Here is a 14,170-nt window from a genome sequence, read left to right as displayed (position 1 = left end):
CCCCAACTTAAATTACAGATTTATCCTATTTTGAGACATTTACTGCATAAGGAGGAGAATCGACGAACGGATCTCAAATCTAAATACTGCAAAAAAGATAATGAGAGATAGAAATGATCCATTTAATCTGCAAGAGCGGAGATTCATTGAATTGTTTCGGCTAAATAAGGAGCTAGTTGTCAATTGGGTCCTCCCAAAGGAATGTGGGCGAGGAATACTTATTTGCAGCAAGTCCACAGACTCTCAATCCGTGTATAAAAGTGTATAGTTCAACAACTGTTGGATATGTTTTCCCCAAACTGGAAAGGAAATGCTTAAATTAAAAGAGCTTTAGTGGAAAAAGGTGGATGCTCAGGAATTATTGGCTATGTAGATAGGACTCACATACAAATCATCACACCGCATTTTCATGACGCCGTCAGCAGAAAAGGATTTCATTCCAAAAACTTGCACATAATAAGTGGACGAAACGGATTAATAACCGACACATTTATGTGGCGTGCTTTGATGAATGGAAACTAATATGCTGCAGCCTAAGGTTTACATAATTTTATTTTCTGCTCTTACTATGTATAGTATGTGATATATCAATCATTGTTTTTGAATTAATATGATAAAAAGGTTGCACTCTTCAGCACTTATTTTATTTTTATGCCAACCTATGTATTTCAAGGTACATTTTAATTATATTTGTTTCCTTCATTCGAGATAAAAGGAATATATTGGTTATTAGGAGATCCAGGGTATGCATTACTTGTGACAAACCCGAAGTACTGTGCAAAGATGCATTGGTGTTTTAAAAACGCGATTTAGATGCATAACGGGGAGCGCAAAACTATGTTATACTCCCGAGAAAGTTGGCAGAATTATTTGCGCATCTGCGGTTTTATGGTCAGAAATTGTTAATAGATATTTTAGACAATAAAATAATCTGAAATAGTACCTTGTAGCATTTTTATTATTATTTTTTAATTGTCCACAAAAAAAAACATCACAAGGAAACTATTTATAAAAAACAAATATTAACACAGAAAATAAAACTACAATATTACAGGAATAGGAAATAATTTAACGTTTTACATAACACAAAACATAATGGTATATGCAGACACTTTCAAATTAAAAAAAAAATATATTGCTATGTTGGAACTAAGATAAGTTGTTTTCATGCCTTTTCCACTTAATGAAAAGTCGTGATTGTGACTGTAAAACAATACCTGGAACACGATTTTGCCTTATTATTTAGAATTACCAAAAACAGTTTTAGGAACTTTTGGTGACAATTTATAGTTAACAATTAATCAATACTCAATACTTGTTGAATATGTACCAACTGAGGAAAATTTAGCAGACATGTTAACAAAACCTTTAAGCAAGGATTTATTTGTAAAACTTAGAGATAAGTGTAATATTGTATAACACTGCAATTGTTTATTCTTGTAATCACAATTTTCATTTATCCATACATTTGTAAAACTTCAAATCGAGTAGGAGTGTTGTGATTACTTGTCATTTTATCCACTGTAAAAAGAGAAGAGGAAACGGTGCAGAATAGAACCTAACCTAACATGAGAGAAAGTGTTAACTTAAAATAAGTGTATTCATTATTAATAAAGTTATTTTAGTTTAATACATCCGTGTGTTTATAAATTCACAACAGAACTAACTCCAAACAAAAAAGCTTCCGAGCAAGAATCTCGCGCAGGATGGATATTTACGACTTAGCCTGGGAAAGGAGTTAAGACGCGTTAATTCACTCTCGATGACGCTATGACTTGTTCGTTGGAATAGAACATTTTAAGACGCTTATCAATCTTTACGGAGCTAGGTTGCGAAGATGCGACTCTTGATATTAAAGCATTAATCTAACGTCTATCAAAGTACTTAATGGAAAATATTGACATTTAGTAAGAACATAAAAACCACGCCGTCACTTTACACTTAACGTAAAAATACTTGGGGTTCGCTTAGAAGTACCTAAATATAAAAATTCATTTATAAGTATCTTTTCAGACAAACCAATAGTAAGAAATATTGAAAAATACATCTTTGCCATCTGTGGTCTGTGCCACTAACCTCTGAATTTTGTAATAATTACCTGAGTGTGAAAATTATTAGTATTCATTACCATAAAATATATCCTTAGGTGGAAATATTTTGCACAAATTTCAAGTTGTAATCATTGGAAGCTTTTAAATAAGGCGAAATATTGCCTGCGCTGTTAATATTTCATCCATTATTTAAGAATGACTGAGAGAGCTAAAATGTAAGTACGAAAAACTAAAACTTACCTCTTAAACTTAGATGATCAATTTTTAACTTGCACACACAGTTTTCGTCACCACAATTAACAGTTTTCGATACCGTTAACGCAATTCAAAATCGGTCAAAAAATGGCACTAAATAATTACCGACTGTGCTTCCTGTCAATCACTCAGCTTTGTTTTTGTATTTCAACTTTTTCCACGGATTTCTGGATTTTATTTAGTGTTTTTTTTTCAAACTGTTATTTTTATTCATTTTTAGATTACTTTGCGGAGACGTGGAGGGTAATTTTGACACTTTATGTAAAAGAGTTGAAATCGTTAACAAAAAAACAGGACCTTTTGACCTGGTACTTTGCGTGGGGAACTTTTTTGGAATTAATAATCAAGACTTTATTCCCTATAAAATGGGGGAGAAAAAAGGTGCATTTCATGCTGAATATATCATTATAATTTCAGTAATTATATTTGTAGTGCCACTTGCCACATATATTTTGGGGCCTAATTATGACTATCATGTTAAGGAATATCAAAATGAACAATACGAATTGTGTGAAAATGTCTATCACTTAGGCAAGTATGCTTGTAACATGAATAAAGAATTTACCGGTTTGAGATATTTGTTTACATTTTCTTGATTCTCTTATGAGAATAGTGACAAATCTTTAAAAATTATAGGTAAAAGAGGTATCTATACTGATAGTAAAGGTGTGCGAATTGCTTACATTAGTGGAATTGCAAGTTTAACAGAATCAGGACCATGGACCTATAATTTTCAAGATGTTAGGGAATTATGTGATTTACCTCTAAGAGGGAATACTGGATTTAGAGGTGTAGACATTTTAGTTAGTTCCCAGTGGCCCAAAGATATTGTGCAAAAGGAAAATATGATTACAAAATTTTCTTATAAATAATAATATTTTATATTTATATTTTACAGGATCATTTTGTTTCAAAATTTCAGCATGAGTATGTAAGCTACTTGTGTATGAAATTAAAGCCTCGCTATGTTGTTAGTGGATTGGAAGGGGTTTATTATGAAAGACCACCATTCAGATGTCCCAGTACATTAGAGAGTGGCACAGCTTTGGAGATAGTAACTCGCTTTTTAGGTTAGTGCTCTACGGATGACTTTTATTTTAATTTTCAGTTTCCGTTATTGCAGTGTGTTGTGTGTGTAATAAAGTAATCTTTATTGTTTTCTCTTTATATTTTATGAATTTTTGTTAGTATTCCCTATGTCTTGAAAATAAACATTACTAACCCTTTACGTTCAAGTAGGTGGAGTGTTCAGATAATAAAAATTTATATAAGGTCGAATATGCAATATTTGTTGTGAAAAAAGTCTTTATGATGTTATATTTAATCGGCCACTTACCATCTCTATATTTTTAGGGTTGGCAAGGGTAGGGAATCCAAAGAAAGAAAAATGGTTGTATGCTCTTAGTCTAACTCCCTTAGACAAAATGAAATTATCTGAATTAATTCAAAAAACTACAGATGAAACACCATGCCCATTTGATTTTTCCAGGTTGGAGGCACAGGGTAAAGTATTAGATGAGTGCATTTGTATAGTAAAATAGTATTGGCAGGATTTACTTACTGTATTTTTCGATTCAATTGGATTGTATTATCTTGGGAAATTTTGATACTTTTCTGAAATTAGTATTTACGAGTAGTAGTAGTTTATGATTTAGGTACTGTTTAATCAAATTTTTCTTCTGATTTCAGTATGTAGCACCAACAACATTAAACGGTCCATGCCCAAGCAATACTTTTATGATGTCAATACACTTCTTAATGATGACATAGTCATACTAAAAGGGCAAAAGAGGCAAAAGATTGATTTTGACCAAAGTAAATGCTGGTTTTGTTTAGCTAGCCCTTCATTTGAGAAACATTTGGTTGTTACTGTTGGAGAAAGTTGTTATCTTTCGATGGCGAAAGGTAGGTGAAAAAGACTTTTACACTAATAGGAGTAAAGACCTAATCGGTGACAACTAATATGCCATAGGTGGGTTAGTTGACGAGCACTTGCTTATTTGTCCAATTGAACATTTCCAAAGTAGTTTAAGCTGTTCTGAAGATATACAAAGAGAAATGATTCACTTTAAAGAAGCTCTACGGAAATTTTATGAGAGAAAAGACCAAGTACCTATATTCTCAGAGAGAAATTATAAAACGTCCCATATGCAACTTCAAGTTATTCCAATTCCAAGAAAAGCTACCAATGAATTGCAAGATATTTTTATTGTAATTATTATGCAAGTAGATTTCTCGTAAATTGCTATTTTACATCTATTCTCGTAGGAGGAGTCAGAAGTTCAAGGTTTTAAGTTAGAGGAACTAGGACCCAATAGTCGTTTTCACCAAGTCATGCCACCAAAAATTCCTTTTTTTTCTGTTGAATTGCCTAACAAATTGATTCTGTACACTAAAATTCAAGGCTCTGTGAATTTTCCTTTAAATTTTGTAAGAGAAGTGTTGGCCTCTGGTCCAATTCTTAATCTTCCATCCAAAGTTGAATACAGAGAGTGCATTTTAGAAGAAAATGTGGAGAAGGAGTTGGTTCAAAGAATAAGAGTGGATTTTGAACCATTTGACTTTACAACTTAGTAAGATTTTATAGATAATTTTATAAATGAAAAAATTCAACTGTGCTCTGCAATATGACTATGCCTTGTTGAACAAAGTTATTCGATGTTGCTGCTATTTTGTTAAGGTAGGATCATATTTTATTTTCTGGGTTATATATTCATATTTACTTAACAGAGAACCAAAAATGCCAAATAGAAAAATTATAGGACATTTTAAATTAGTTTGCTTCTATGAGGGTATGTTATTAATTAAAAACATTTTAACACAACATTTTTATTAATCTTTCTTATACTAAACATATTTCTCACAATAATAAAACGAGTAATGCTTAAAAATGCCGTGATTCAAATCATTTAGTGTTAGCCAACGGATGACACTACTTAGTATTTACTAGGAATTCTTAACCTGTAATACAAAAATGTTTTTTTAAGTCTCTGTCATTTAGCACTTCATATTCTTTGTATTATCGTTTGTTTTATATTATATACAAATAGAGCAAGATGTAAAATCACGTGAATCTAAGAGTAACTGGGAAAAATTCAAGTATGACTTTCTTTATTTTTTAATTTTAATAAATAACTTGCAAATAGTATTCAGTTTTTGTTGCTTTGACTAAATGCTAACAAAAGAAAGGCTAACTATTTTCTGTTAATTAATACATAAAGACCCTATAAAATCTATTGACACTGTTTCTCTATACGTTTTCCTTCATTTGCCACAAGTTTGGTTTATCGATTAAAGAAGCGTTCAATAAAATTGTGTTTAACATTTTGCTTGTTGTCAGTGCGTTATAAAAACAAAAGCTTTAAAATATCTGAAAATTAAGACATAATTATCTTTAACAGTTTCACTAATAAATTCGACATGTGAGGGCTACAAATCAAACTGTAACTGGAACTAGAACCGAAAATAGTCCCAGACCACGTTAAGAAGAAAATAATGGATAAACAATAATAACTAAAATATCTGCTACGCGTTCGCATAGGTACCTTTCAAGAATATAATAATCAAGGATAGCTAAAAAAACTTTCTATAAATTGGCTTCAGACTTTGGCTCTATTACACATTAAGAGAAATCTAATACATTTAACATATTTGGCTTTTTTGGGGTCAAAACTCGTCATTACAACTAACAAATGTTAAAAATGATAGTAATAAACAATGAAAATAGACATTAGTGTTTACTTGTTTAATGAGAGAATGGAGAAAGAGAAATGGAAAGAAGCTTTTAAGGTCATAACTCCATCATCTTTTCATATATTCTATAATATCGTTTTTTAAACCTATTTGATACAAAACTATAAAAATAAAAAATTGACTATATAGTATGTTGTAGATTATGGAACACATCAGAAGCAAATAAAATATGTATTTATAGTTTTATGAATTTCTATTCGTTATATAATATTTATTTTATAATCAGTTTTATATTCGGGATTAAGCAAATAAAGTGTGTCTCATATATTAATTCATAGTTGGTGTATGTTTTATTTATTTTTCATGTATATGTATGTATGTATGTCATGTGTGTCTAGGTAATAAAGAAAATTGTACGCGTTTTTCTCTAAAAAAATCTCGCAATGCACAAATTCTTATTTGTCGACGGGAAAAAACGACGTAGGCAGGATATTTTGAGGGTGTGAAACTGAAAGTATAATTAGAATTGTCACTATTGTTTTTCAGTGAAATTAGGTTGCATATTAATCAAATTTTACCCAAACAAGAATTTCATATGTTACACATTTATCTGAAAAGCTTCTCTAGTTAGTTTCGACATTCCTCTTGGTTTATGTCCTTTTTCATATTCTGATTCACTAAAGGCTCTAATATTCATATCGGAGAACCTGAAACAAGTTAAACTATAGATTAAGAGTCTGTAAGTTAAAATAAGACGTGGCTGTTATTAGATTATTACCTAAAGTTTAGGCATTTATATTCAGGTAAAATTGTGGTCCGTAATAGAAAATAATTTTATACCGACCTGTGTTTAATATTCTTTGGTTTGGTATACTACTTAGTTTAAGTTTATTAGTAATCATTCTTATTTCGTGTGTAATACAGCGTGTGTTGAATCGTGTGCAAATTATGCAAAATATGTGTGAGTCTAGTGTATCTCAGGAGATGCTCCCGCCCAAATGTAGAAACCACTATTCTATTGAGACTAAGGAAGTTATAAACAAAGTTTATTTGACTCTCATTGAACGTGGTGCCGGCAAGCAAGCATCTAAAGATGGTTGGATTCCAAATAGACTTTCTCTGTTTGCGAAAAATATTAAAGATTCTTCTCTGGATTACCATAAGTTCGTTTAACAACAAACTAGCTCCAAACATTCCTCCTAATAGCGCAATTGTAATGGACAATGCAATTTATCACAGTAGACAGTTGACTAAAACCCCCTCTTCATGTGACACAAAAAACTACATGTATAATAATGACATTTATTTCCACGAAGATTATACCAAAAACCAATTAATTGAGGTTCTACAAAGCTTGAACCTACGAAAGGAATACGTATGTGATAGTTATGCAAAAAATCTAGGGCGTACAGTTTTAAGGCTTCTATCTTACCACTGTATATTTAATCCCATTGAAGATGTTTGGCACTAACTGAAATCTGCCGTTCGTCGTCACAATGTTTTTCCCCGAAACCGAAGTTTTTAACATCCCTCCACAAAGTTGGGTAAATTCTGTTAAACATATAGAAAAAGCAGAACAGGCGATGATAGCGATAGTGATACTGATATATTATGTGAATAATTTTAAGTAATTTAAGTATTTTAGATTTAAACATAAATACATAAATAAATAAATATTGTTTAGTATCTTTCCTAACAAAACCCCAAATAATTAAATTGTAAGCAAAGTACTGACCTGTTCGGCCATATTTTATTCTTACCGCTTGTCCGGGTTTTTCCTTAATTCGTATCAGTTAGTCAGTCAGTATATCTATGAACAGACTTACATAATTAGTTAGTCGTCGTATAAACGTAGGATATTTATTGCACATGCGTACCGCTCTTAGCTGTATGTCTTGAAATTCAACATACACCTTACAATAAACGGTAAGACAGGAGAAAAAACTTTGAAGCTAAGTCGCAAAAATTTGATAAAGGTCTAAAACTAAAAACTGTTTGAGTTTACAATGATATAAATGTTGTCGGCTTAACTTAGACCATTATTCCTATCAAATGTTAAAGTGGCACCGGAATTTAAGTAAAGGGGACTCTGTAGTTAAAATTTGCCGTTCGATTCTGCTTACAGTCTAGAGTAGAGAGAATCTCCCTGCACACAATCGATTATCTTTAAAAATGAAAATTTACATATATTGCATATATTAAGTTTTCGCTGTTATGTCAATTATCGTAAAGTATAATAAGGTATTTGGAAAGTGATTCTATGTAACCGTGCAGGTTAATTATCCTAGATGACATTCTGATGTAAGCTGAAAAACTAATAAATTTGCTCAAGTATCGCATTTTATGCGGTTGCTCAAAGAACACCAAATAAACGTAGATGTCACTCTACCTGGTAGGGGGGTGAATGCGTTCATTAAAGCTGGGCGCATGTGAAATACTGAAGGTGGTCTCATCGTTGTGACTAGAGTATCCGCTACTACTACGTACATGTCGGCTTTTCCCAGATGGTGCAGCTTTCCCCTTCGTCTTTCTGGATGCATAAGATTTGCGGCCTACGCTACCGGATGGAGGGGAAGTTTCAGATGAGGAAGATGACCCTTCTGCCCCTCCTGGAAGTTACCATATTAACGTAAAACACTTTTCACTTTTATATCATCTTTAAAAACCAATTTTGCTCTTCCTCCAAAGGTAGGTATCAAAAAACCAAATCATTTTTATGAGCTTCGTCAAATTAATTAGAGAGCGAGCATAAATCATGGCGATATTGGAAACTGTAAGAGATACAGCGTCGCTTAAAGGAAGAAAAGTAGCGTATGTATATGCCAAAAAATAATTTAACTTAGTTTTATTTTAAATCGATACCCTTACGTAGGTACAGTTTCAAAAAAAAATGTGCATTTTTGAAAAACCACAATATTTTCCTTATTATAGGAGACGAAAAGGATATGGGTAAAAGTATACACCGATGCTTAAAATGGTGCAAAAAAAATTAGATCTACTATATTACGTACGGCAGAAGTCAACTTTTGTTTTTTTTTATGGGCGCCATATTGAATTTCTACAGTTTCAAAACCGTCTTTAAAAATGCTTTTCAACCAAGTGGAAAATATTTATGTTTGGTCAAGATAAATCCGAAAAAATAAATATAATAAGATTTCATTTGATATCGCTGCGTTTATTTTCCATCCAGTTGGCCATGCCAGAGTATCCCAGCTGATTCAATTATTGTCTACAGTCAGTGTCTGTTGTGTGTAGTTAATAAATTGAGTTTTCAAATAGTGATAAGTATGCAACACATTTGGAAACTTGTTGCATAATATACTATTTCGATAAGCCAATTTTCTGCGTTAGTTTTTGTTTTTTGCTTTTCGAACTGTCAGTATTCAGCACCACATAGGATTTTACGTCACGTACCTCTCCTTCGGTTGTGGCCGAATGATGCCATCATTTCTTGGCTTGTGACTCTCCCTCCATTTATTCCATCTCCCTCGGAATCTGAACCAAGTGTGTCGTACTCTGAAATAGGCAGGTGCAGAGTTAGTATCTTCTTAACTTCGGAATCAGTGCTGCCCAAATTATCAGATTCTGAAATATCGGAACAATTAAAGAAAGTATGCAATATTGTTTTTTTTTAAGGCCATAATGGAAATGGGGTTATATAGGAAAATGTACTATTTGTGAAACAATGGTCCCCGTGAGTGATCTTGTTACACAGAAAATACATTAAAATGTCCCGTTGGCATTTATAAAGAATACCTTGGCTTTCGGAATGCGGATCTCTCAATCTCCCTCCTTTTCTTCTTACTTTTGTGTATTCCGGTTCTTTGTTCTGTAACAAACAAAGCGGTAAAGTTTTTGCATTAAATTATACCCAGCCAAGCACACTAAGACACGCAATTAATCCCGTCTAGGATAAATCGCCCAAACTGGCGAACCAATTGCACAAGTCATGCGCAGACGCAAATATGTGAATGATTTCAAATATAGGCCTCCTGGATCTAACAACGAATTATCTGATTGGCAGAACCTTTATTTTGCATTTCACTAAATGCAAGCGCCCGTTCAGATTACATTTAAGTGTGGAGCGATATCCAATTTTGGCGCATTCCTTATAATAAAACAAGACAAATGTTTGTTTAACATAACTCTATTATCATGTGTATATGTTAAGACGACTGTTGTTTGAAGTGAAGGTGTTGATCGCCAAATCATTCAATGGTTCAAAATAGTTCAAATGAAATGTCTTATTTAATAATATTCACCTATCCTAAGCTTTTTGTTCATCCAATATATTATATGTACAGAATGATTCCATTTAGTTCTAAAGAATAGTAACACTAGGTTTCCAAATAGATGCATTCCATTGGGTTATAAACAAAACCTTTAAATTATATTCTAAAATTTTAAAGCACTTTACTGAAATAGGCCGGTTCAAGTTCATTCTAAGTCACTTGTCCAAAACTGTAAAAATTGTAAAAGTTTTAAAAAATAAATGTTCAGTTTTTAATTTCTTGACTGAAATGTCCATATCAATGACAAACAAAATATACCGGATGACCTATTAAAAGTAGGTATAAGCGGTAATACGAGTTGGCTTAAAGAAAAGAGAAACTATATCTCCTTTTTTCCGCAAGTTTTTTGCAATTTGTACCATTGAAGAAATTTTCTTTAATTCAACAGAAAACTTCATTTTTCCAATACTATGCGCATTTTATCCCGGCAACAGGGTGTAAAAATAAGATTTAGCAAGGCAGATTTAGAAACACAACTTAATGAGTTTTTAAATAGTACATTATACAAATATATTGAACTAGTCATTATATTTGCGCAGTATTTGAGCATTGAAGGCAGAGGAAGACTTTCCCATGCTTGAAAACATTTTTTAAATTTTACTTCACCTATACAGAAATTGGAGCAGTTGCCAATCGATTATTTCCAATGATACAGGGGCTAGCAAAAAGGGTTTTGTTTAAAAATTTACACAAACTCGGACAAATTGGAATGCATACAGGTTTTTCCAAAAAGTTGTGGAAAAATAAATTTAAAATTTTAGGCACTATTTTTAATTATTTAATTAAGTAATTTATATTTGACAGGAGGGTATACAAGAACAAAAAGTAAAATAAAAATTTATAATTTAATAGAAAAACCTCCCTATTAAATAATATGATATTTACAGAACCTTATATTTAATATCATCTCTATGCTCCGTCTGAAATTTACTGCGAGATATAAGCGACCTTATCAACCAGCTGGAAAATTTTTTCAACGGTCCAACCATTATGTTATATTTACGCTTGCCATGGAATGACAAATAGAAAAGCCGATGAAGGCAATGTCTAACCAAAACTTACATGTCCTAACATAAACTTATCAATAGGTGGAGGTTTAACGTCATGATATACAAAAGATCCGCGTACCGAATGGTACGGTCCGCTGTAAACATTTCCGCTGTAGGAGCTTTCACTATAAGTTGGCTTGGATAACTGGAAAGTGGCGTAGGGACAAATATCTTCAATGTAATCCGAGGACTCCGTTTTATAAGCGTCTTCGATTGCAATCGGTTGTGGGCTGCGTCCCACTCGCACGGCTAAATATTGTTGGTCTCGATTTTGTTTGTTCTGTATTTGCGCCATCGACGGCGATTCGCCGATTGAATGGTTTTGGACGCTGCGGTCTTGTATAATTTCTGAAAAAAAAAAGACATTTACTTTTATTTATTTATTTTTTGGTTAATCAAGTCCCAAAAAATATTCATTTGACCGAAAGAGGCATAAATGACATAAAGTATATTCATCCAAAAAATAACATTAGAGTGTTCTTGCAAAATTAATGTAAGAGGAAAACTTAGTTGTTGGAGAAAATGTAAGGTGGCCCGAACAAATAGTTTAAAAGACATATCATAGCATAGGTAGTTGTTCTAGTTGCGGGTAGATAAGAAAGAACAAGTGTTAAATCTGGCCGAGATTATAGGTATTCAAACATTAAATTGTCGCAAGAGAGGTGACGACATGTAATAATTCCGTCAATTATTTTAAACAAAAATATTATTGCCTATGCAAAGTTTGTTCATAGATATAAGAAAGCGACTAACTGTTAGGAAAGATACTAAACAATATTTTTTTATTTATGTATGTATTTATGTTTAAATCTAAAATACTTAAATTACTTAAAATTATTGACATAATTTATCAGTATCACTATCGCTATCATCGCCTGTTCTAACTATTATTTGTTCTATTTTATTTGCAATATGAATGTACGATTGTTCTGCTTTTTCCATATGTTTAACAGAATTTGGCCAACTTTGTGGAGGGATGTTAAAAACTTCGGTTTCTATAGGTTTGTGGACATTGGAGTTAACACGGGGAAGAACATTGTTACGACGAATGGCAGATTGCAGTTGGTGCCCAACATGTTCAATGGGATTAAATATACAGTGGTAAGGCCTTAAAACTATATGCCCTAGATTTTTTGCACAGACGTATTCCTTTTGTAGGTTCAAACTTTGTAGTACTTTTGGTATAATCTTCGTGAAAATAAATGTCGGTTATTATATATGTAGTTTTGGATTGTTGCTTTTGTGTCACACGAGGAAGGGATTTTAGTCAACTGTCTACTGTGATAACTTGCATTGTCCATTATAATTTGTTTAGTTTGTTTTTAAACCAACTTTTAAATAAATCAGCGGTGGTGTCCTGATGGTAATCCAGAGAAGAATCTTTAATATTTTTCGCAGACAGAGAAAGTCCATTTGGAATCCAACCATCTTTAGAGCCAGTATGCAAAATAGTTATTCTTTTACCTCTTTTTGATGACGCGTTTGTTTTACACTTATCAGTTGAGTCAACTCAAACCTTTTCCGGGGTATCATAAGTGTCGAACCAGGTTGCATCCAAGTAAATAATTGACCTTTGTTGTTCTCTGTAAATCCTAATTTTTTCTAGATATTCCGGTCGCCATTTCCTAATTCTAAAAGATTCCATTAAAACTTGCCTTTTGTCAATTTTTTTAAATCTAAAACCCACGTGTTGAATACACTTCCATAAAGTAGTTCTGCCACATTTAATACCGGTTTCATCTTTTCAAGCCTCCTAATTAAGATATCTAATGTAGGCACTCTTTGTTCCTCGTATAACTGGTAAATTTTACGCCGTATTATATCTTGATCACTTTCATCTACACTCGAGAAAATGTCAGCATCGCTTCTTTTTTTCCTCGCTGAAATGGGATTATTCACAATTTTCCATACCGTTAATGTTGGAATTTTCGTCAATGTGCCCGTTTCTTCTAAAGATGCTTGCTTGCTGGTACCACGTTCAATGAGAGTCAAATAAACATTGTTTATAACTTCCTTAGTCTCAATAGAATAGTGTTTTCTACATTTGGCCGGGAGCATCTCCTGAGATACACTAGACTCGCACATATTTTGCATAATTCGCACACGATTCAACACACGCTGTATTACACACGAAATAAGAATGATTACTAATAAATTTAAACTAAGTAGTATACCAAATCAAAGAATATTAAACACAGCTAGGTATAAAATTATTTTCTATTACTGACCACAATTTTACCTGAATTGAAATTCCGAAACTTTAGGTAATAATCTTGTTGCATTGTACGTTAATGACCACCCTTGGGTAATCCCATTCAAAAGCAATTGGTTACTTTCTACGAACAGACCATATCTATGCATTTTTGCTCACTTTCAATGTTAAATCTTTACAACAGTAATTTATTAGTTATTCCCCGTTCGGGACAAAAATTATTTTGTTTAGAAGATAAATATTTCATTGCATGAAATCTGAATCTGAATCTGCAACCAATATGGCCGTTAACAGTTCAACTATCCAACAGGTTTTAGTTTTGATGTAGCATGTGTACGGGAGTAGTCTCTCAAAATATGCCCAGATCTCGTTCAATGTTTTGGAGTTAAGTGAGTGGAGATCTCTGTTTAGAAGTATGTGCCGAAGATCACTTTCTAATCTTCTAAAATATCATAGCTGCCCGAGGCGCATCCCTTTGTGTGAAGTGATGTGTTACTCTGGAAATGAACTTCCAGCCCACCCGAATGGAGTCGGTATCATAGTAACCGAAGAGATTGAAAGAGCAGTGGTCAGTTTCATTCCTCACTCAGATCGTTCATTGCTTTTAAAAATACGAGC

General features: G+C 32.6%; 3 protein-coding genes across 11 annotated transcripts in view; 1 reads left to right on the top strand and 2 right to left on the bottom strand.

The window, feature by feature from the left end:
- Positions 1-2,533, bottom strand: part of LOC132697841 (farnesyl pyrophosphate synthase) — a 111,687-nt gene extending 109,154 nt beyond the window's left edge. For both annotated transcript variants that reach the window (XM_060663545.1, XM_060663553.1), the window contains exon 1: positions 2,292-2,533. The gene's annotated coding sequence lies outside the window, so the exon portion shown is untranslated. The remainder of the gene's footprint in view (positions 1-2,291) is intronic.
- LOC132697834 (CWF19-like protein 1) lies at positions 1,558-6,530 on the top strand. Its single transcript, XM_060663525.1, has 10 exons — positions 1,558-2,266; positions 2,527-2,687; positions 2,739-2,837; positions 2,943-3,147; positions 3,207-3,376; positions 3,660-3,809; positions 3,996-4,211; positions 4,279-4,517; positions 4,575-4,736; positions 4,810-6,530. The coding sequence occupies exons 1-10, from the start codon at positions 2,247-2,249 to the stop codon at positions 4,843-4,845; spliced, it is 1,458 nt and encodes a 485-aa protein (XP_060519508.1). The 5' UTR covers positions 1,558-2,246; the 3' UTR covers positions 4,846-6,530.
- Positions 6,531-6,573: 43 nt separating this feature from the next.
- LOC132697784 (cell adhesion molecule Dscam2) overlaps positions 6,574-14,170 on the bottom strand; it is a 222,408-nt gene continuing 214,811 nt past the window's right edge. For 3 of the 8 annotated variants that reach the window (XM_060663427.1, XM_060663462.1, XM_060663436.1), the window contains exons 28-32: positions 11,354-11,688; positions 9,756-9,828; positions 9,414-9,584; positions 8,389-8,608; positions 6,574-6,706 (exon numbers count right to left, since the gene is read on the bottom strand). In XM_060663427.1, the coding sequence (XP_060519410.1) occupies positions 6,598-6,706; positions 8,389-8,608; positions 9,414-9,584; positions 9,756-9,828; positions 11,354-11,688 (908 nt within the window). In that variant the 3' untranslated portion in view covers positions 6,574-6,597. Of the gene's footprint in view, positions 6,707-7,786; positions 7,810-8,388; positions 8,609-9,413; positions 9,585-9,755; positions 9,829-11,353; positions 11,689-14,170 lie in introns of those variants that run through there. The other 5 variants (XM_060663454.1, XM_060663446.1, XM_060663470.1 and 2 more) reach the window with 5 other exon arrangements.

This window comes from Cylas formicarius, unplaced genomic scaffold (assembly GCF_029955315.1).
Source record: "Cylas formicarius isolate icCylForm1 unplaced genomic scaffold, icCylForm1.1 PGA_scaffold_10__41_contigs__length_53128322, whole genome shotgun sequence".
Lineage (NCBI taxonomy): Eukaryota > Metazoa > Arthropoda > Insecta > Coleoptera > Brentidae > Cylas > Cylas formicarius.
The sequence above is the reverse complement of the archived record's forward strand: the minus strand, read 5'-3'. Positions and strand labels throughout refer to the sequence as shown.